Genomic DNA, 25,048 nt, shown 5'->3' with positions numbered 1-25,048 from the left:
GTGGCCCCGGCCATTCATACAGCCATAGTATGTGCACCGGGTGAAGGTGGGAGCACCCGGGTGAAGGTGGATGCTCCCAGGAACCGTGTGAGCGCTGCGTTGGAGGGCTTCGTATCTAGGCAAGTCTGTCATAATGTTCTATTATGCGGTGCATACTAGGACAGTACATAATGACTTAAACCTGCGGTGTCCTGATTTATTTATTTTTGTGGCGGTTTATAACCGTTTTACCTCATCCCCTCATAGTTATTTTTATGACTTGCCCCCTCTTTTAGATTCTAAACTCTCATTAACAGGACCCTTCTATCTCTCGTCTTGCATTGTATTGTATTGTAATTGTAGTGTCCCCTGTTATATTGTAAAGCGCTCTGTATATTGTATACTGCATCAGAAAAAAAAAAAAAGAGGACTGCCTGGTGAGTGGTTATTACATTGAAGGACTGCTTATCCCCATGGGGAAAGGAAGGAGATATATATACACAATAGAAGACTGTGTTGGGATGTGGTTCAGCAATCACAGGAATGTAGCTTTGTGTCCATTGACTACCTTCTAGACAGTCCTATAAAAAGGCTGGCCATACATGAGGTCAAACCTAAACACTTTCAATTTGTGTAAAATTAGGCAGGCACTTGAACTACAAATAAGATACAGGTGAAACTCGAAAAATTAGGATATCGTGCAAAAGTTAATTTATTTCAGTAATGCAACTTAAAAGGTGAAACTAATATATGAGATGGACTCATTACATGCAAAGCAAGATAGTTCAAGCCGTGATTTGTCATCATTGTGATGATTATGGTTTACAGCTCATGAAAACCCCAAATCCACAATCTCAGAAAATGAGAATATTACATGCAATCAATAAAAGAAGGATTGTACATAGAACAATATCGGAGCTCTGAAAAGTAGAAGCATGCATATGTACTCAGTACTTGGTTTGGGCACCTTTTGCAGCAATTACTGCCTCAATGCGGCGTGGCATGGAAGCTATCAGCATGTGGCACTGCTGAGGTGTTATGGAAGACCAGGATGCTTCAATAGCGGCCTTCAGCTCTTCTGCATTGTTCGGTCTCATGTCCCATCTTTCTCTTGGCAATGCCCCAAAGATTCTCTATGGGGTTCAGGTCAGGCGAGTTTGCTGGCCAATCAAGCACAGTAATCCCACGGTCATTGAACCAGGTTTTGGTACTTTTGGCAGTGTGGGCAGGTGCCAAGTCCTGCTGGAAAATGAAGTCAGCATCCCCATAAAGCTTGTCTGCGGAAGGAAGCATGAAGTGCTCCAAAATCTCCTGGTAGACGGCTGCGTTGACCCTGGACTTAATGAAGCACAGTGGACCAACACCAGCACATGACATGGCTCCCCAAATCAACACAGACTGTGGAAACTTCACACTGGACTTCAAGAATCTTGCAGTGTGTGCCTCTCCATTCTTCCTCCATACTCGGGGTCCTTGGTTTCCAAATGAGATGCAAAAGTTGCTCTCATCAGAAAAGAGGACTTTGGACCTCCTTATGGAGGGTGTCATTGATGGTTTTCTGCACAACTGTCAGGTCAGCAGTCTTTCCCATGATTGTGATTCCTACTGAACCAGACTGAGAGACCATTTAAAGGCTCAGGAACCCTTTGCAGGTGTTATGGCTTAATTACCTGATTAGAGTGGGACACTTTGAGCCGAGAATATTGCACCTTTTCACAATATTCTCATTTTCTGTGATTGTGGATTTGGGGTTTTCATGAGCTGTAAGCCATAATCATCACAATTATGACAAATCACGGCTTGAACTATCTTGCTTTGCATGTAATGAGTCTATCTAATATATTAGTTTCACCTTTTAAGTTGCATTACTGAAATAAACGAACTTTTGCACGATATTCAAATTTTTCGAGTTTCACCTGTATATACACTCACCGGCCACTTAATTAGGTACACCTTGCTAATACCGTGTTGGACCCCCTTTTGCCTTCAGAACTGCCTTAATTCTTCATGACATAGCTTCAACAAGGTGTTGGAAACATTCCTCTGAGAATTTGGCCCATATTGACATGATAGCACACCTATCATCTCGAACCAGTCTACCCATTCCCATTCTCCTCTGACACTTCTGACATCAACAAGGCATTTTTGTCCACTCAACTGCCGCTCACTAAATATTTTCTCTTTTTCGGACCATTCTCTGTAAACCCTAGAGATGCTTGTGCTTGCAAATCCCTGTAGATCAGCAGTTTTTGAAATACTCAGACCAGCCCGTCTGGCACCAACAACCATACCATGTGCAAAGTCACTTAAATCCCCTTTCTCCCCCATTCTGATGCTCGTTTTGAACTTCAGCAAGTCTCCATCACCACATCTAGATGCCTAAATGCATTGAGTTGCTGCCATGTGATTGACTGATTAGCAATTTGTGTTACCAAGCAATTGAACAGGTGTACCTAATAAAGTGACTGGTGAGTGTATGTAAAGCATTGAGTAAAATTGATGGCACTATATCAGTACCTATAATAAATAATAAACAGGGTCAGCTGATAGTCCAGGACAAGACACTGTGAAATATGCTGTGAATTCCCATTTACTTCCCTACTTTATGCTTACCCACATCATCTCTCGGCTGCACAGCTGGCCATACCTGTTCCCCAACTGCCTGAAAACTATCAAAAACTATGTAAGAACCCGTCTAAAGCCGGCCATACACGGGTCGAATTCTGAAAGAAATTGCTTTTGAAAATATTTTCTAAGAATTTTCGTTTGAATTTCGCACCATTAGTGGGCCACAGAAACGGCCAATTTTCGTGTAATCATCGAATTTGGGTGATTGGGCATGTTAGAAATTTTTTGAAAAACGAACGAATTTCAAATCTAAGGGAGAATCGTCTGAGAAATATAAATGAAAAAGAAATAAGCCTGAGCTGTGACCTGGAAAGAAAAGAAAATTCTTGGCCAAAAAAATTATTTTCTGTAGCAACATGAATTGAAATTGAAGGCTTGATTGGTTGAATTTCGAAATCAATGGTGGCGCCATCGGATTACAAAACACACAAAAATTCCGATTCTCTAAAGAAAACTTGTTCGGAATTCGACCCGTGTACGGCCTGCATTACCCTAGGTTCACATCTATGCGGGCCGCGTTTTGCTCGGGCATGACAGCACATTCATTTGAATGGACTCCCGTGCCACGCAGGGAAAGAAGTCCCTGCACTTCTTTGGAAAAAGCAGCCCACACGGGAACCTCGGTTCCCAGTATGGTTATGTTACCCAGTGCGGGCGGCGTGCCATTAGAATTAATGGCACCCGCCCTCGGGTCCGCAACTCTCTGTGCAAGTGGTGCGGCTGCACGGATTTTCGTGCGGGTCCGCAGCGGCACAACCCGCATAGATGTGAACCGGGGGTAAGGTCTAAGAAGTCTCTCTAGGTTATTGAGATCAGGGGCGCCCTCACACTACATAGCTGTTGGTAAATCAAAAAGCAGATTGTACAGTTTAGATTGAACCACCTGTGGCCAACCCTGGCACAAAGGGCAGAAAGGGAGAAAACCCTTTTTTTTTTCTTTTTTACTAAAAGCTAATATCTGCTCAGCTATGACATACCAATGAGGACTGGCCACACAAAGATATTCATTTTTTTCAGCATCTGACTGTTAGGGCTCGTTCACACTAGGCTGTTTTGCCAACGCTTGCCAAACGCCCCTATAGCTTTTGCCAAGCGTTGGTCCGGCGTTTGCGGAGCGTTATTAACGCTCTGAAAACGCTCCGCAAACGCCGCATGCGCGGTTTAGCGGCGGTTGCTAGGCGTTTGCCGAGCGTTAATAACGCCCCACAAACGCCTATAATGCAGTTTGAGTGGTGTTACCGCTCCGCAACCGCACCGCAAACGCCGGCCGGGCGTTTGCGGAGCGGCACCATAGACGAGAATAGGAGGCTTCAAAGCCTCCCGACTCGTCCAGAGGCGTCCGTTTTGCCGCGACGCAACGCAAACGCTCCCATTAGAACAGCACCATGTGCTGTAATGTGCAGAATTGGCAGAGGCGTTTGGGAAGCGGTAAAAACGCTTACCAAACGCCTCTCTGCCGCCTGCACACAAGGCTAGTGTGAACGTAGCCTTAGAACCACAAGAACACAACAAATTCATAATGCTCAATACTGATACTGTTCTTGGTTGCCAGTAGAGAATGAAATAGTGTTGCCATCTTATCCAGGATCTTAATTTAGACTGCCCCTACCTGGTAAGGCCTTGTTCACCCGGTACATCTGAATCCATGCCCCATATGAGGGCCGTGTTTACCCGTACAGGGATGCACGATGTTCTTTGCATCCCCATTGCTATCAACTGGGACACAGCCACTGCTCCCAATGTGACATCGGTACAGATGTGGGTGGACGGCCCTGAATGCACCCAGGGGGCTATGGATGAATGTCACATTGGAAACAGCAGCTGTTTCTGTGCAGCCGTTGCGTCCCTATTGACAGCAATGGTACTGCCCGCACAAGGATGCACAGAACACCTATGCAGCTCCATGCTACTAAACACGGCCCTCGCACAGGGTACAGATCTATACTTCCGTGTGAACGTCTCAAGACCTAAAAATGAAAACCAGCTGTTGGCTGCCATTTAGTCAAGAACAACATACCACTGCCACTAATGGCCTAGTCACACTGGTCTGGTCCATTGTGGTGTGTTGTAGGAGATGTCTTAGAGCACGACTGAACCCATCAATTTAACGGTTTCCCAAAACAGTTATAATTAAGGCATGATGTGAATCATAACAGTTACTAGTGTGCCTATGTTACCTCCCAGAGGAGACCTTCAAAACCAGGTACCTGCCCCCACCTCAATAAATATGTGCCAAATATAATTAAGCAGAGCTAGAGTTCCACTGCTTCAGCTTATTGGTGTGCCACTAAAATGAATGGTGAATTGCTGCATACGTCATCAACACACAAGTGACAGTTGTGAATGGGCGGAAATGATAGTTTAATGCTGTTAGTGCTTTTTATCAGAAAGATATCACATGTGATGCTGCCCATAGATGCCCCAATTGTTTTTGATCAGCCGGCTGAAGAAAAAAAAAAGAAAAAATGTATATATATATGTATATGTATATATATATATATATATATATATATATATATATATAACGGCTTGATTACTGCAACTCCCTCCTCACTGGCCTGCCTCACCACAGGCTATCCCCGCTTCAGTCGATCCTGAATACGGCTGCCAGACTCATTCACCTTTCCAACCGCTCCATTTCCGCCACCCCCCTCTGCCAATCCCTCCACTGGCTTCCGATTGCGCAACGGATCAAATTCCAAATCCTAACACTGACGTACAAAGCCGTCCACCATACTGCCCCGTACTACATCACCGACCTAATATCCAAGTACCACCCAGCACGCACACTCCGCTCCTCACAAGACCTCCTTCTCTCTAGTTCCCTGGTCTCCTCCTCCCATGCCCGCCTCCAGGACTTCTCCAGGGTGTCACCCATCCTCTGGAACTCCCTGCCCCAACCCATCAGATTATCACCTACTCTCCTCTCCTTTAGGCGCACCCTGAAAACCCACCTCTTCAGGGAAGCCTACCCCACCCCCTGCTAATTTGCCGACCTCCTCCACTCTTCCTACCACTCCATTCCCCACAGCTATCTCCTCCTGTACCACTATCCCCTCCCTCCTAGATTGTAAGCTCCAAAGAGCAGGGCCCTCGATCCCCTCATGTTTTGCATTGTATTGGTATTGTTCTGTCACATGTTCTGTCCCCCTTTGTAATGTACAGCGCTGAGCGAACTATTGGCGCTTTATAAATACTGTATAATAATAATAATAATATATATTTTTTTTTTTTCCCCCTCAGCCGGCTGATCGAAAAAAATTGAGGCATCTATGGGCAGCATCACATGTGATATCTTTCTGATAAAAAGCACTAACAGCATTAAACGATCATTTCCGTCCATTCACAACTGTTACTTGTGCTTTGCTGATGTATGCAGCAATTCACCATTAATTGTAGTGGCACACCAATAACCTGAAGCAGTGGAACTCTAGCTCCATATATATATATTTATCTCTCTCTCTCTCTCTCTCTATATATATATTTCACCATCCAGGATGAAGGATTCCTCCCTACTATGCTGTTGTATTCTGACAGTGAGACTCCTCCGCTGTCAGAATACACTGATCAGCATCTACAGCCGCTGACTGACAAAACTTTTACAACAGTCCCCTTCGACATAAGTCGATTGTTAGATCAACTTTTATTGATCAGGTATGGACATGGATTGAAATATGGCCAGCCCCTGACGAATGTTCATCCATCTATAGGCAGATTAACATTAGCCACATCTAAAATCTAAAAAAAATAAAAAAATTCAAAAAAATCTAAAAACGCTGTTTTTAGATTTTATTTATTTTATGACTAACAGAAGGTGCCACCATAGACACCTATTCAGTTATGTAAGCGGATCATACATATTCTAATTTTTAGATTTCTCAAAATGATGCCCAAACCGTACTCTCCACTCCTCGCATGACCTCCTGCTCTCTAGCTCCCTTGTCTCCTCCTCCCATGCTCGTCTCCGGGATTTCTCCAGAGCTTCCCCTATCCTCTGGAACTCTCTACCCCAATTTATCAGACTATCGCCTACTCTGCTCACTTTTAGGCGATCTCTGAAAACCTTTCAGGGAAGCCTATCCCACTCTCAGCTAATAATGGAATCTTCTACTCCTCCTACCAGTCCATCCCCCACAGTTACTACATTTTGTACCACTAGCACCTCCATTCTAGATTGTAAACTCCAAGGAACAGGGCCCTCCTAACCCTCTTGTATTGAACTGTATTGTCTCCTGTTATATTGTAATGCGCTGAGCAAACTGTCGGCGCTATATAAATCCTGTATAATAATAATAAATGATGCAATGTTAGGTCCCAGCTGAACGAACCATTCACAATGACACTTCTACCTTACAGCACTGGGGTCCTTGGTTTGAAAACCGGCCAAGACAAAATCTGCATGGAATTTACATGTTCTCTCTGTGCCTATGTAGGTTTCCTCCCACTCCAATGACATGTTGGTAGGTTAATTGGCTCCAGTCTAAACTGTCCCTACTATGTGCATATGTGACACAGGGAATTTAGATTGTAAGCTCTTTGAGGGCAGGGACTGATGTGAGTGTACAGCATGTAAAGTGCTGTGTCAATTGATGATGCTATATAAAGGCTTGTAATAAATAAATAAAAAGCTGACCAGATAACGAATGTACCACATGTCCTAAAAGCACAAAGAAAACTTCTGTGTCTGAACAGAGGGTTAAGTCATACGACTAATATTTATACAATTTTCAGAACAGGTAATTGATGAGGAGAGGAGTTGCAGGGAAGGCGGACGGACCTATGAGCACAATATAGCACTTATATAAGACTAGTCAAACATGATCTTTGCACAGCAAGGTGCATCTACTGTGATCTCTGAACACTGACAGTCATTTAATCTGCAACCGGATACACCCAAACCATGGCTTTTCACAGCAGCTCATCCAGGAATATGGACTGCACTCTCGGCAGGCAGAAGTACAGGCCTCCCTGTATACACAAAGAGCTGCTCTGTAATGGAATCCTGGGGTAATTATCAGCCTGTGGAATGCAAATCCATTACCGGTGAGGAATGAGAAACCTGCAAATCAGCTACAGGTAAATACACCTGTGATAGAACACTCTGGAAATCATGGTGACCAATGGAGGTGATCTTGGTAGGTGTTGCAGCTGATTTGAATACTTTTGATCCCAGTGGGGTAAACCAGGGGTACCCTTGTCCCGTCACAAGAATAAGAAGTCCCAGCAACCTACTTCCCTCCATGGAATGGGGTGCTATTATCTCCACCATGAGTGCCATGAAGCCCAGCACCCCCTGAGTAGGGTATACATGTCACCAAATTCAAAGCCAATCCCTTGTGGTTTATGGGATACCAGCCCATGTATGGGTATCAACAGCTTAATGAAGAGACTGGTTCGTCCTCAAAACGCTATGGAAGGACGCTGGCGCCTGGACCGATCACTTCTATTTAATGACAATGTTGGTTTAACCACCTCCTGCCCGCCATATAGTAATATGACGGATGCAAAGTGGTTCTCTCATTCTTGGAGGACATCATATGACGTCCTCCCATTCTAACCGTGCATGCGTGGCTCAGGGAGCTGAAGCGCGGTAATCGGCGGTACGCTGTGTCCCTTGGACACAGCGGATCACCGATCATGGAAAGAGCCGAAGATGTCGGCTTGGTCATGTGATCAGCTGTGTCCAATCACAGCTGATCACATGTAAACAGGGAAGTGCTGGTTATCGGCATTTCTCTCCTCTCGAGCGGTCACGCTGACAGGAGAGGAGAGCCAGTAATCGGCTTTCTGCGGAGGGGACATGTACACTGATCATCAGGGCACTGATCACTGTGCCCTGATGATCAGTGTAGCCCCAGCACCACCACCTGTCAGTGTCCATCAGTGCTTCGTGCCAGTGCCCATCAGTGCCACATCAATGCCTACCAGTGCACATCAATGCCACATATCAGTACCCATCTGAGCTGCCTTTCAGTGTCACCCATCAGTGCCACCTAACATTGCTGCCAATCAGTGCCACCTAACATTGCTGCCAATCAGTGCCACCCAACAGTGCCAGTCAGTGCCACCCAACAGTGCCAGTCAGTGCCACCCAACAGTGCCAGTCAGTGCCACCCAACAGTGCCAGTCAGTGCCACCCAACAGTGCCAGTCAGTGCCACCTAACAGTGCCAGTCAGTGCCACCCAACAGTGCCATGTATCAGTGCTGTCTTTCAGTGCCCATCAGTGATACCTGTCAATGCCCATCAGTGCCACCTATCAGTGCCCACCACTGCAGCCTCATTAGCACATATAAGTGAAGGAGAAAAATCACTTATTTACAAAATTTTATAACAAAAACTAAAAAAACACTTTTTTTTTTAAATTTTCAGTGGTATTTGGTTTAAGAAAAAAAAAACCCAGAGGCGATTAAATACCACCAAAATAAAGCTGTGTCACAAAAAAATTATAAAAATTCATATGGGTACATTGTTGTATGACCGCGCAATTTTCATTCAAAGTGCGACAGCGCTGAAAGCTGGAAATTGGCCTGGGCAGGAAGGGGGTATAGGTGCTCTGTTGGCGAGGGGTTAATGAAGGGGGTATAGGTGCTCTGTAGGCGAGGGGTTAATGAAGGGGGTATAGGTGCTCTGTAGGCGAGGGGTTAATGAAGGGGGTATAGGTGCTCTGTAGGCGAGGGGTTAATGAAGGGGGTATAGGTGCTCTGTAGGCGAGGGGTTAATGAAGGGGGTATAGGTGCTCTGTAGGCGAGGGGTTAATGAAGGGGGTATAGGTGCTCTGTAGGCGAGGAGTTAATGAAGGGGGTATAGGTGCTCTGTAGGCGAGGGGTTAATGAAGGGGGTATAGGTGCTCTGTAGGCGAGGGGTTAATGAAGGGTATGTAAGTGATCAGAACAACTGAATTTAAGGTCTATGGCCAGGCATAAGATGAGTTCTGAGCCTTGCCAACCAGAGGCGTAAGAGTCTAAAAGCCAACTCAAATCTGCTGCAAGAGGAGTGAGACTCTGCTGACCGTGGGATGGCTGAGAGACGGAAGATATAAAGCCAGAGTGAGATTCAGCCCACTTGTAACTTAAATATTAGTTTTGTGTGGAAATGAACCCTGAAACAACCTGTAAAATCACAGAGAGCAGTATATTCTTCCATAGAAAAGACTCGTGCTTCACAGACACAGGGGATTGGATGACATCACAGCTGTGTGTACCAAACAGAACAGGTGACTTACCTGCAAAGCCATCCTCACGGCGCGAGGCGTCGGCCCCCCCTGCACCAGCATGGCATCCCCTCGCCTGGGCTCTGGAGTGATAACTGGTGTCACTGGTGACAAGGAAGACGGGCCGGCTGCTGGACGGAGAGGAGGAAGTGCAGGAAGCAGTCTGCAAAACAAAACTGCCTTTTTCTTCCTGACCTTGCAACCTGAGGCTGAGTCTGTGTGCACGGGGCGGGGACAGACCTGGCGGAGTCACGTGTGGTTCAGGTGAACTCCTTCCCAGTTTAACTCTTGCAACACTGAGCGTGCTCCACTCTACAGTGAACAGACAACAGCCACTCTGGCAGGGAGCTCTGCTCTACCTCTGTAGAATATATGAAAGACACAACTCATAATATGTCCAGTACAGAACCTGATCCTCTCTATAGTGAAAGTGCAACAGCCACTCCAGCACACAGCCCTGCACCACTCTGCATGTACAACCACTCCAGCACACAGCCCTGCACCACTCTACATGTACAACAACCACTCCAGCACACAGCCCTGCACCACTCTACATGTACAATCACTCCAGCACACAGCCCTGCACCACTCTACATGTACAACAACCACTCCAGCACACAGCCCTGCACCACTCTACATGTACAATCACTCCAGCATACAGCCCTGCACCACTCTACATGTACAATCACTCCAGCATACAGCCCTGCACCACTCTACATGTACAATCACTCCAGCATACAGCCCTGCACCACTCTACATGTACAATCACTCCAGCATACAGCCCTGCACCACTCTACATGTACAATCACTCCAGCATACAGCCCTGCACCACTCTGCATGTACAACAATCACTCCAGCATACAGCCCTGCACCACTCTGCATGTACAACAACCACTCCCGCATACAGCCCTGCACCACTCTACATGTACAACCACTCCAGCATACAGCCCTGCACCACCCTACATGTACAACAATCACTCCAGCATACAGCCCTGCACCACTCTGCATGTACAATCACTCCAGCACACAGCCCCGCACCACTCTGCATGTACAACAACCACTCCAGCATACAGCCCTGCACCACTCTGCATGTACAATCACTCCAGCACACAGCCCCGCACCACTCTGCATGTACAACAATCACTCCAGCATACAGCCCTGCACCACTCTGCATGTACAACAATCACTCCAGCATACAGCCCTGCACCACTCTACATGTACAACAATCACTCCAGCATACAGCCCTGCACCACTCTGTATGTACAACAATCACTCCAGCATACAGCCCTGCACCACCCTACATGTACAACAACCACTCCAGCATACAGCCCTGCACCACTCTACATGTACAACAACCACTCCAGCATACAGCCCTGCACCACCCTACATGTACAACAACCACTCCAGCATACAGCCCTGCACCACTCTACGTTGTATATACAACAGCCACACCGGCATGGAGGTTTTCTCCACTCTACCATAAATGTACCATTGCTATACAGCCTACAACTATGGCTCCTCCAGCATGGAACTCTGCTCCACTCTACAGTGAATATACAACAGCCACACTAGAATGGGGGTTTGCGCCCCTCTTCAATGACTATACAATAGCTTCTTCAGCATGGCGAGTTCAGCTCCACCCTACAATGAATATACCACTACCGTAACTCCTACAACGATAGCTGCTCCAGCATACACTCCACTCTACGCTGAATGTGCCCGGTCCACAGTGTAATATATCAATAATACACTGTGTATAATACTGGGGGGGGGGGGGGGTAAGGAGCCAATTCAGGGTATGGTAGAGTAATGTTGATTGGGGGGGGGGAGGAGCCAATTTAGGTTATGGTAGTGTAATGTTGATGGGGGGGGGGGGGGCAATTTAGGGTATGGTAGTGTAATGTTGATGGGGGGGGTGACCAATTTAGGGTATGGTAGTGTAATGTTGATGGGGGGGTGACCAATTTAGGGTATGGTAGTGTAATGTTGATGGGGGGGTGACCAATTTAGGGTACGGTAGTGTAATGTTGATGGGGGGGTGACCAATTTAGGGTACGGTAGTGTAATGTTGATGGGGGTGACCAATTTAGGGTATGGTAGTGTAATGTTGATGAGGGGGGGGTTACCGATTTAGGGTATGGTAGTGTAATGTTGATGGGGGGGTGACCAATTTAGAGTACGGTAGTGTAATGTTGATGGGGGGTTGAAAGGAGCAAATTTAGGGTATGGTAGTGTAATATTGATGGGGGGGTGACCAATTTAGGGTATAGTAGTGTAATGTTGATGGGGGGGTGACCAATTTAGGGTATGGTAGTGTAATGTTGATGGGGGGTTGAAAGGAGCTAATTTAGGGTATGGCAGTGTAATGTTGATGGGGGGGTAACCAATTTAGGGTATGGTAGTGTAATGTTGATGGGGGGGTGACCAATTTAGGGTATGGTAGTGTAATGTTGATGGGGGGGTTGAAAGGAGCCAATTTAGGGTATGGTAGTGTAATGTTGATGGGGGGGGGGGGGGGTTGAAAGGAGCCAATTTAGAGTATGCTAGTGTAATGTTGATAGGGGGGGTACAGAGTCAATTTCGAGTATGGTAGTGTAATGTTGATGGGGGGGGGGTACAGAGCCAATTTAGAGTATGGCAGTGTAATGTTGATAAGGGGGGGGGGGTACGGAGCCAATTTAGAGTATGGTAGTGTAATGTTGATAGGAGGACAGAGCACAGTGACAGAGAGTCGAGCTAATCAGTATTTTGCAGCTCCTTTTGCTGTCCAATCCCAGGACAGGTTGTGGGGAGTAGACCTTGAAGTGCAAGTGAAACTGCAGCAGAGGACGATCAGGTCTCCTGCCCTAAAAGACAGGTCAGAGCTGTGTAGGACTGAATGGACAGAAATAGAAAACAGGTTCCTTATATGTATTTAGTCTGTGAATCGAGCCGTTTGCCAGAAGGCTTTCACTCTGCTTCCCCAGACTAGTCTGCACTAGTAGCAGTGACTGGAGAATCTACAGAAAACTGAATTTGCCTGGAAACCATTTTCACCTTTTTTTATCCCAGAAATAAAGGAAAGGAATGCAGAGGTGCGGCTGGTGTGCAATATGGACTGTATGTGTTTGTAACAGTTATACACAGCTGGCAGAACTTAAAAAAATTGTAACTAGTTTTGGTCATTTTTTTTTAATACACACAATAGATCAGCTTAAAGCTCAACTCCAGCAGTTGCCATCAGGATGGGACAAGAGCTAATATTTAAAGCAGACCTGCAGTCTTGCATAGTTGTACAGGTTCACCTCCTGTACTGAAGTTGTCTACTCTGATTTCACTGCACATTGACTGGAGGACATCCAGTATCATCTAGCACTTTCCTCCCAAGCCTGACTATCCCGGCCTGACCATTTCATTTATTGAATTAAAGTTCTTTCAATTATGGAGGTTCAGAATCACGTATGGGCACAACTGGCTGAATGTTCCAGTTATGTCAAGGAACGATTCAAAATGTTCTGTAGCCATGTGCCCTTCCATAGCTCGATATTAGTATGGACTCTTGCCTAGTCCTAGTACTTCTCCCTCATTTGGTCTGGTTCAACCATCTCAGGGATACTAAAAAAAAAGCCCTTTGATAACGTGAGGGGCACGAAACACGTCAGGGAGGAGCCTACCATAGTGACGTCACGCCGCAGACAGCTGGCGGCCATTTTAGAAGTTCTTATACACGTAAGTGCTCATGTACGACCTTATTCTGCTGGATATTGGATTAATAAAATTACTACACTATTAGTGCTTCATCTGTCTCCGGCTTGGTTTATACGAGCCTCTAAGTTGGATATTTCCCCAATTCTTGATGTTACTGATCCGGTGATCTGATGCTTGCTTGGAGCTGTCCCTGGGAGCAGAGAGTATCCTGTGAGTGACTAGAGTTGCCTTGTGTGCCTATGGTGTGCCAGATGACTCCGCCATCCTCGCCTAGACCTAGATGACCACATTTGGAGATATATATATATGCATACCTTTTGCGCTTCTGGTGAGTGCATGCATATTATTGGTCCACGCCATAGAGATCACCAACACGGAGCAGGGATCACTGTTATATTTGGACTTTTCTTGCATTTGTATAAGAAAACGCACTTTAGTCCCTTTATATTAGTTGACTGTATTTGTTGGATACGTCATTTCATGACGACTTACTATTTAACACCTTTTAGCGCTGCATAGCGCCCACTCCGTTTACTTCATTATTTTTATTAGTGATATTATTATTGTCGTTTATCATTTATTTATTACTACTTTTTTAGCACTGCATTTATATATACTGGATCTCAGAGATACTGGAAGGTAAAAAAACTAAGAAGAAAACCCTTATTCCCCCAACTGAACATCTTTACCCCAATTTATCTGAGCAGCATTTTCCAACCAGCAATTATAGTGTATTATTTGGATCGTACTCTACTTTCATATTGTTCTATTTTACTTATTAACCTCTTGCTGCCCATGTAACTCATATGAGTGGTGGCAGAGAGAGGGCTTTAATACCCCACACACTGCACATGTGTGCCTATGAACAGCATAGGTTACTGTGCTGAGAGGGTGCTCACTGCATGCTCCCAGCATGGAGACCAAGCTGTCCAAGACAGCTTGTGGTCTCTACTAATGGCCAGGAAGAGGTGGGACCGGCTCCTGATCATGTGACCACTGTGACAGCCAATCACACAGGAAATCAATATCAATAGTCCCATTGCACACGTTTCTAAAGTAGGTTTAAAAGAGACATTTAGGGTTTTTTTTTTTTTTATTCAGATCATACTTACCTAGGTGGATGCAGCATCGGTCTGATGCTACATCTGTCCACCCGTTATATTGTTCTATTTTACTTATTAACCGCTTGTTGCCCATGTAACTCATATGAGTGGTGGCAAAGAGTGGGCTTTAATACCCCACACACTGCACATGTGTGCCTATGAACAGCATAGGTTACTGTGCTGAGAGGGTGCGCTCATTGCATGCTCCCAGCATGGAGACCAAGCTGTCAAAGACAGCTCGCGGTCTCTAGCAATCACCAGGAAGCGGTGGGACCGGCTCCTGATCATGTGATCACTTGACAGCCAATCACACAGTGAATCAATATCAATAGTCCCATTGCACAAGTTTCTGGAGTAGGCTTAAAAGAGACGTTTAGGGGTTTTTTTTTTACTCAGATCATACTTACCTAGGTGGATGCAGCATCGGTCTGATGCTACATCTGTCCCCCGTCGGCTCTAAGTGTGAGAACTCAACGATCACATGACCGCTGAGTTTTCACAGCCGTTGTGAGCAGAAAGCGGTGACTGTCAGTCACCGCTGTCTGCTCTGCCCTGCTGTCAGCTGAAAACAGGTCACAGGAGTGAAGAATGAACTGCACTCCTGTGATCCACAGAAGTACAGCCAAAAGAGCTTTGGCTGTACTTCTCCTTTAAGGGTAGCGGGTACTGCAGCAACAGCCAAATGAAGAATGGAAGCATCATAGATCAGTGTACATATTCTCCAGCACAATTAGGATCTGCAAATATCATCCAAAGGTTTTAATCAAGAATGATCACATCATAGTGGAAAAGTGCAAAATTTCCGGGACACAAGACACCTTCGCCAGGCTAGCAAGATCATCATCACATATCTGACGAGGGGGTCTTGCACAGCCCGAAAACAATGCACTTCTCCAAGATGATGTGATTCTTGAATAAAACCTTTGGACGGTATTTGAAGATCACATGCCTGATGACAGGGTCCTGCATGGCTCGAAAATGTTGCACGTTTCAGGGCCATGCAGGGCCCCTTCGTCAGGCATGTGATCTTCAACTATTGTCCAAAGGTTTTATTCAAGAATCACATCCCAGTAGAGAAGTGCAACATTTTGGGGCAGTGAAGGACTCCTTTGTCCGGCATGTGATGATCATTAGCCTGACAAACATGTCTTGTGTAGCCCGGGAAACTTTGCACTTTTCCACTGTGATGTGATCACTCATGAATAAAACCTTTGGATGCTATTTAAAGAACCTTTGCATGTTGGTCAATATGTGCACTGAGCCAATTACAGTGGTCACATGCTTATGCAAACCTTCCGATCCCTGGTCATAATAGCCAAGATATGGGGATGCGAAGGGGGGTGGAAAAAGGTTAAAGCCCAACTTAGAGCAGAACACAAAGAAAACCCTGGAGACCCTCCCCCTGCAAGGGCTAAATGTTATAGCGGAGCTCCACCCTAAAGGGGAAGTTCCGCTTTAAGCCTTTGTCCCCCGCTCCCCATTAAGGATTGGAACCTTTGGGGAGCGGGGAAGGGGGGGGGGGGGCTGGGGGGTTCCCGAATTTGACAGGTACCCGCTCCCACTTCCGCTGCGATCACCTAGGTCAGTGGTTCTCAACCTGTGGGTCGCGACCCCTTTGGGGGTCCCCTAAGACCATCAGAAAACACATATTTCTGATGTGTAAAGAGCAGCTACTGTGTAGAAAGCAGCAGTATTGGAGGTAAAACGACACTCATGAATTATAATTACTGGGTAAATAATTTTACGGTTGGGGGTCACCACAACATGAGGAACTGTATTAAAGGGTCACGGCATTAGGAAGGTTGAGAACCACTGATCTAGGTGATTGGAAGCAAAAGTTGTCCTCTTCCCCTTCCTCCCCGTAGTCTTCTGGGACACCACGTGACAGATCCCAGAAGACTACGGGGCCATTCACAAAGCGCAGCACTTCTCGCGCATGCACAGTGGGCACCCGGCTGTGAAGCCGCAAGCTGTTACAGCCGGGTACCCACACTGAAGAAACCCGCGCCAGGGAGAGAAGATGGCCGGTGAAACCAGCGGTGGTGAGGACACCGCTGGACTGAGGGACAGGTAAGTGGCTGTATTTTAAGTCAGCAGCTACAGTTTTTGTAGATGCTGACTTTGATTTTTTTTTTTTTTTTTTTTCCAGATGGAACTCTGCTTTAAGTCTAGGTGGTTGCAGAAGAGGCTGTAAATACTTACCTTCCTCTGGCTCAGGTGGGCTCCCTTGGTGCTTGCACCGTTCCGCCGTAGCCTCCTCTGTAAGCTGCTATCTTCTTCGGTCCTGCTTGTCCAAATTAAAAAAAATAGCCCTGTCCTGTATGATTGATGCTGAGGCCCCGCCCACAGACGGAAGTTTCGGGAAGAAGAGGGCAGTATTTTGAGACTCATTCTACCCCTAGGCTTAATGACTGGCTCTGAGGAAGAGGTACAACCTCAAAACGCGTCAGTCACCAGCTATCCAGAGGTTCACAGTCCCCCACCAGACCACCCATAGGGGATCCTGGACTGCTCTGCATCCCTTGCGACATGCTTCTCATTTTGATCTGACTTCTCGTGAGTATTTTACAATTTATAAATAAATTCCATTTTTAAGGTAATGCAGCAGGCCTGTGCGCCCTCTTTTTGCTGAGGCCCCGCCCACAGACTGAAGCTTCGGGAAGAAGAGGGCAGTATTATGAGACTCTCATTCTACCCCTAGGCTTAATGAGCATTTTACCCTTGACATGAATGGGGGGGGGGGGGCACTGAAGGGGGTTTTTTTGTGCCCGAAGGTAAGCTTTAGTATAAAAAAATAATAAACAATTTTTTAAAAAAATAAAAAATACACTCTGCAGTTTCAAACTTCGGGTTTGAACAGCTGCAGGTTGCACAGAAGGCAGGCAGTTTATAGACTGTGACTTGTGACTTCAAATCCTAACTGGGCTGCTCCTTGTGAAAAGCGAGTTAATAGAACACAAAGATGACTGATCCAGTTTCTCTATCCCATGTGTGCAGGAAATGTATATTAGAAGATAAACTGCAATAAGCAGAACTTCCCTATTCTCATTTTGGCTAGAGTGTCTAAATAAGGAAATTCCTGTCATTTCTCCCCACTCAGCCAAAGGAGGAAGTCAAATATTCACAGGTACTCATTTCCTCCAGCAAAGAGTTCATGATTAATAGCTGCTGGTTTTAATTTATCGAACCACAAACAGCTTTCAAGTACACGTCATAAAAAAAAGAAAAGGGCCGCAGCCATTGCTATTTCTCAAAATGCCAATTGCCTGGCTGTCATACTAACCCACAGGCATCAATATTTTTTGCGTCTTTGACCTGGAATAAGTATGCAGATCAGGAGACATAGAAGTCCTCATCTGCATGTTTGTTCCAGGTCAGTGACTCTCATTACTTTACTAAGTTCTTAGATTGTAAGCTCCCAGGATCAGGCCCTCCTATCCCTCTTGTACTGAACTGTATTGTTGCTGTATTGTCTCCTGTTATATTGTAAAGTGCTGAGCAAATTGTTGGAGCTATATAAATCCTGTATAATAATAATAATATATAAATCCTGTATAATAATAATAATATATAAATCCTGTATAATAATAATAATAATAATAATATATAAATCCTGTATAATAATAATAATATATAAATCCTGTAAATAATAATAATATATAAATCCTGTATAATAATAATAATATATAAATCCTGTATAATAATAATAATATATAAATCCTGTATAATAATAATAATATATAAATCCTGTATAATAATAATAATATATAAATCCTGTATAATAATAATAATATATAAATCCTGTATAATAATAATATATAAATCCTGTATAATAATATATAAATCCTGTATAATAATAATAATATATAAATCCTGTATAATAATAATAATAATAATATATAAATCCTGTATAATAATAATAATAATAATATATAAATCCTGTATAATAATAATATATAAATCCTGTATAATAATAATAATAATTGGGGGATCAGTATGACAGCCAGCTAGATGGCATTTCTAGAATAGAGATCAGCCATAGACTGCCCTGTGTTGCTTTTTTCATGCTCAGACCTATTAACTTTTGTTAAGTGTAGCGCTTTGGCAGTGTGTGCTAACCATGTTTTGTATGCCATAACGTGGAGCCAAACTACAATAACACCAATTTTATATTTATTACAAGTTTACATCCAATGTTCAGGAGAGGGCCGAGGAATTATGTTGATTATAATTAACCCGGTGTTCTGTACTGGCAGATCTTCATTATCACTTGTAAACTATATATGCACAACATCTGTCCTAACAAAGTACTTAAAGTGATGTTAAACCCACAACAGTAAAATCTGTCTGTATATGCAGTAAAGCATGCTCGTTATACTCACTTTGAAACCTAAGGGGTTAATCCTCTGCATTATCTAAAAAGGCTGTTTGATCCTGCCCTTTTCACTGACCCCAATCCATCTGCTGATAGTAGAGAGCCCTAGGAGGCGTCTGGCACATGCTCCGTTTGGTATATATTGCTAGAGTTTCTTTTTGTGGGGGGAGGAAGGGTTCATGTGATCGGCACAGGGCCAATCAACACTGTCCGGACAAAGGTCAGGGGTCATGAAGCATCAAAGGACAGTCAGAGGAGAATGAAAACTCCTCCTCCAAGATTAAACCAGTGATCGGATTGACACTGATAGAATCCATAAGACAGCTATATACTGCTAATGAGAAAAGGTATTTAGCAGTTTATATTTACTAAAATATTAACTAAAACAATTGCATTTCCATGTTTTGTGTACTGTGGGAGACCGGATATAGTGAATTATTTTATAGAGTGATTCTTTAAAAGTATGTTAATCACTAAACCGCGCCAATTGATGCTTTTAAATATTCAATATTATATCCAGTCAGCTGCCACTTTAAATACTATGTAAAACCTATTCCAAAAAATACCACTCCTAATATTGGTGATGGTTAGCGGCGCATTCTATATATGCGTCACATTAATTCCTTTTGATGGTCTCTATGTGCAAACTCATTTACACAAATATTAAGTGACATAAATTATATATGTGACAAAAAACAAACAAATTATATATGATATAATAGTGCCCACAAAACACCGTAAAATATAAGTCCAGTGTAATTAATAATAAATTCCAAAAAAAATTAATAATAAATTCCAAAAAAAAGTAAAAAAAAAAAATCTTCCACAATGTGAATCCTCTGTGACTCCCAGTGCAGAAATAAATAAACCACGTGCTGTGCCTTTCATACACCCCCTCTTAGGTGTGCACTCACACTCACTCAGGTGTGCAGAACATAGCCTTTAATGAGCCTTATAGAGCGGGAGGTTCCTCCAATAATCACCCATGATAAAAATGGTAGCCACCCTGTGTGACGGTGAGATGCATATATATATATATATATATATATATATATATATATATATATATATATATACACACATACACATACACACACACACACACACACACACACATTATATATATATATATATATATATATATATATATATATATATATATATATATATATATATATATATATATATATATATATATATATATAATGCGCCGCTAATTATCACCAATATTAGGAGTGGTATTTTTTGGAATAAGGATATAGTGAATGGAGGGTCATAGGCTTAGTAACACTTTAAGGCTTTGGTGGTATATTGTATGTTAATCTTCTTGAAAAAAGAAAAAACAAAAAAAGAAAAAAAAAACTGTCCTTACGTATGTTCAATAATTGCACATTGCAAGCTATTCTGAGTAATAGAAGATGCCTATAGAATCCCCTGTATAAACCTGCTCTAAAGATCCAACTAGAAAAGGAAAAAATATTTGTATTTTAATTCAGTTTGCTATGTTAATGGAAATACAAACATATAGTGCGTGTGTCAAATTTGACTGCAAAAAGGGGAAATACGCTTTAAAAGGAAATTACAGTTGAAGCACAGATTAATGCCTGATCAACCCCACTTTGGGCCAGCAGAGGGCAGCAAAGGCAATGTGTTTACCTACTCACAGTGTAAATACCGCAGCAAGGTGACAGCGGATGATGAGAACACAAACTGTTTATTTTGCTAACAAGGTGATACTGTTATTCTAAAAATATAACAACCAGCTGTACTGCCATTATTTAACCCCGCCCTGGAATCCTGTATCTTCTTAGAGGCCAAAGAGAAAGAGTAACCCACAGCAACCTATCAAAAATCAACTTTATTTAGACTCCTCCCACTATGTATTTCCATTGAGTCACTGATGAAACATACAATCAACCTAAATTGATTTTTATCTAACATTTGTGCATGTTTTCTGCTTTTTTCGTGACCATAGTTCATATATATTTTGTGGATACCGCCTCAAATTGGCTCTCTATACCGAGCACTGTAGTCCACATTTCTGCCAAAATTACAGGATAAGCCACACACAAACATCCTCAATAAAGAGTGTAAATTCTTAATTGCACTACGCCATTGCAATCAATTCATTAGATACTAGTCTCATGTTTATGTGACTAAATTCTGATTGGTAGCTCTGTTAGCCATAAGAAGGGACCTATGCAGGTGCTGAATCAGCAAAGTTTCTGCAGGGCCCGGCCAAGGCACAAGCAGTAGAGGGGGCTGCCTTTGGCACTTTAGTGGGAGGGTGCTGCAAAAACGGGCAACATCTGTAACCCAAGCTGTTGAAGTAGTTCACAACTCATATTTCACCTCTGCACCGACACCTGACCAATTCAGCGGGGGGGGCTTGACCCCTGATGACATCACATCTGACGAAACGCAATGGGGGGAGCCGGGGCGTACATCACCACGCATGCATGCACACTTGCAGCCATTTTTGATGTGGGAACAGGATGGGAGTTTGTTTGTACAGCGCTGTATTTTACCTTGTACCTCAGAAGTGCATTTTTATTCTGATAAAAGCTTTCTAGCAACATTTTACAATATTGAAAGCCTTTTTGCTTTACTCCTGGATGCCTGACATATCGAGAGTTGTCGGTCACTACGAAGCAGGTGGAAGCTTATTGTGTCATATCTGATGGTGTGCAGGAAGCCAAGATTGACGATATTAGATATCATTGAGCTGTTTTTGACCACTCAGTAAAATGGGGGTCAAACACATCTGGTAAGCTTCTCTTGAGCAAGGTGTGGGGTGACACATTTGCATGTGCTGACAACACGTTTTTGCCATCTGAGGATTATTCAGTCACAGTTCAAGACCTTCACAAGGAGATAGGACTTGGCATGAAATATTCACTTTGCTGATTTTTATTGAGTTTATTTAAATTCTTTTGGGCACATTTAATCCATGAATGTATTTACCTTCACAAGGTAATAGCTGGGTCTTCACTTATATTTCTTTTCAGCGTTACGCTGTTTTAAGACTATGTTTAAAAATCCTGGTATTAGGATTTTGTGTTAGCTGCTTAGTCACTCTTTGTGGATCTAGCGTGGATATTTTAATATTTATTTATTTATTTATTTAAGGATCCCCCGTTCTAGTGGCGAAGGAAAGATCCCTTACTAAATATGGTGCCAGAAGAGCAGAGAGACAATCAACAATCACATTGATAATAGTAAGAAGGAAGATATAATTTTTTTTTTATATATATAGGCTCGCCATACAAGTGTGAATGTATGCTCTGATGCTTCAGAGTTGCCAGGTCTGACACTTAAGGCTAAGTTCACACTTAAATATCTTTTTCTTCTGGCATTTTTAAAGGGAATTTTTTGTGCACTTTCAGGCACAAGCATTTTTGCACTAGTCAATGCGGAGGCATGTTACTAGAAAACTGGCTGTTAGGTGCGAAAATATGCAAAAAAAAAAAAATGCACCTCACGTGCGTTTTTCAGGTACTCCCATTAAATTCTATGGAGCCTACAATGCATGAACCTGCCCTATGAAGAGCCTGTAGTGCCTTGAAATTACAGCAAATCGCTCAGATGTGATCTGGATTCATAGAATACAATGGAAATCTTATTGCCGAGTGTTGTTGCGTATCTGGAAACATGCAACAAATCGCTCAGGTGTGAACAGGGGCATAAGCCCCACTCCAAGTAGGAGAAAAAGTTACCTTTGCCCAGTTATAAAAACCCCTTCAATGTCCAGCCAAAATTTAGAATTAATCCTTGAGATACATCTTAGAACTCTGAGAAAGCTCAGTCCACATGCTTAGTACTTAGTACTAGTGATCCCGGGACACAGCTGCTGGCGATCCTCGGGCACAGCTGCTGGCGATCCTCGGGCACAACTGCTGGCGATCCTCGGGCACAACTGCTGGCGATCCTAGCGCACAACTGCTGGCGATCCTAGCGCACAACTGCTGGCGATCCTAGCGCACAACTGCTGGCGATCCTAGCGCACAACTGCTGGCGATCCTAGCGCACAACTGCTGGCGATCCTCGGGCACAACTGCTGGCGATCCTCGGGCACAACTGCTGGCGATCCTCGGGCACAACTGCTGGCGATCCTCGGGCACAACTGCTGGCGATCCTCGAGCACAACTGCTGGCGATCCTAGAGCACAACTGCTGGCGATCCTAGAGCACAACTGCTGGCGATCCTAGAGCACAACTTCTGGCGATCCCGGAACACAGCTGCTGGTGATCCCGGAAAACACAGCTGCTGGTGGTCCTGGGACACCCTACTGCAGCCCGCTACATACAAAAAGTCTGTCATAAAATGGCAGTACTGTACTAAGATGTTTCTCACAGCCACCAATCAGATTCAGAAGTGGAAACAAAGGAAGGAAAGGAAGTTACATTCCACAGGCAGGAAGTACACGGATACTGCCCTCCTACCTGGTTTGTGTAGAACAGTGTATGCTTGTGGGTGCAGCAGATTACTCTGATGACTTCAGATGACTCTACCTGCAGATGCAGCATTTACTGATGAACTTTAACAGCTCGTCAACTGCTGTAACTCGCTACCTGGAGTTGCTCTTTACAGAGCAATAATTATATAACCCTCAGCTCATAACAAACAATTGGTTTCACTGCGCTCATTTCAGATCCTTAATAGCAAGTACCAGAGGCACACACCAGGCGTGGTTATCATCCAATTAAAGCCAAATTGACAGATTTGGTCTGAGATCTTTACTAATTATACCTGAATAAAAATAGATATGATAATAATTCCTCCAATAATTACCTCAAATGCTGCCAGGTCATCAAAATCCACCGAGCAGGCCGGCTCTCCCTCGGATGGGTATCCCATATCATACAGCTGCATATCCAGGTCTGCAAAAAGAAAACAAGAAATTAGATCAAAGCAGTCAACAAGGTAATTTAACCATTTCAATACCGGGCAATTTTACACCTTCCTGCCCAGGCCAGTTTTCAGGTCTCAGCGCTCTCACACTTTGAATGACAATTGCGCGGTCATACAACATTGAACCCAAACTAAAATTTTATCATTTTCTTCACACAAATAGAGCTTTCTTTTGGTGGTATTTAATCACCGCTGGGGTTTTTATTTTTTGCTAAATTAACAAGAAAATGACCAAAAATGTTGAAAAAAAACATGTTTTTCTTTGTTTCTGTTATAAAAGTTTGCAAATAAATAATTGTTCTTCATAAATTTAGGCCAAAATGTATTCTGCTACATGTCTTTGGTGAAAATAACCCAAATTAGGATGTATTATTTAGTTTGTAGGAAAGTTATAGAGTTCACAAACTATGGTATAGATCTGAATATTGATCAATCCTGAAGTACTGACAGCCAATCTAATTTGTTGAGGTCCAAGAATGTCAGAATAGTACAGATATCCCCCAAATGACCCCTTTTTGCAGAGTAGACAGTCCGGCGTACTTCATAAGAGGCATGGCGAGTTTTTTGAAGTTGTATTTTTTTTTGTCATAATTTTTCGGAAAATGAAAAAATTAAAAAAATTAGTTTCACTATTTTTTTTTTACATACTGTCACCAGTGCAGTACAGCGTCATCAGATAACTGGCATGGCGGTGATCAGGGACACTGACTGGTGACAGTATGAAAACAAAAATATATATTTTTTTCTGTTTTTTATTATTTTTTATTAAATAGTTTTTCTTTTTTTTTAATTTTTTTTTCATATTTCACTATGACCAAAGTAGTACAATGTTACCATAGTAACATTGTACTACTTTGGGGAAGTGATCAGTATTTTTTTTATTTTATTTTTTTTTACACAATTTGCTTATAGCAAAGAATTACTTTGCTATAAGCAAGCATTTACCTGAATGACATCGATTCATTCAGGGTTTTCTTTTTTTTTTTTTTTTTTTTGTGCTTAGCTGTGATTTGGCCATAGCTAATCACATGACATGTGCATGTGATTAGCTGTGACCATTCACAGCTAGACACTAGTATACAATGGATGGCATGAATGAAGCCATCCATTGTATACAACCGTCATGTGACCTGCTGTGATTGGTCACAGCAAG

General features: G+C 43.4%; 1 protein-coding gene across 3 annotated transcripts in view; it reads right to left on the bottom strand.

Annotated features, from left to right (window-relative positions):
- LOC149438324 (uncharacterized) overlaps positions 1–25,048 on the bottom strand; it is a 145,089-nt gene that overhangs the window by 52,336 nt on the left and 67,705 nt on the right. For all 3 annotated transcript variants that reach the window (XM_089659990.1, XM_089659989.1, XM_089659988.1), the window contains exon 3: positions 23,776–23,864. In XM_089659990.1, coding sequence (XP_089516116.1) covers positions 23,776–23,864 — 89 coding nt within the window. The remainder of the gene's footprint in view (positions 1–23,775; positions 23,865–25,048) is intronic.

The sequence above is a fragment of the Staurois parvus genome, unplaced genomic scaffold (assembly GCF_062004578.1).
Source record: "Staurois parvus isolate SC_StPar_1 unplaced genomic scaffold, SC_StPar_1.0 ptg001193l, whole genome shotgun sequence".
NCBI lineage: Eukaryota > Metazoa > Chordata > Amphibia > Anura > Ranidae > Staurois > Staurois parvus.
This window is presented reverse-complemented; position numbering and strand designations above follow the sequence as displayed.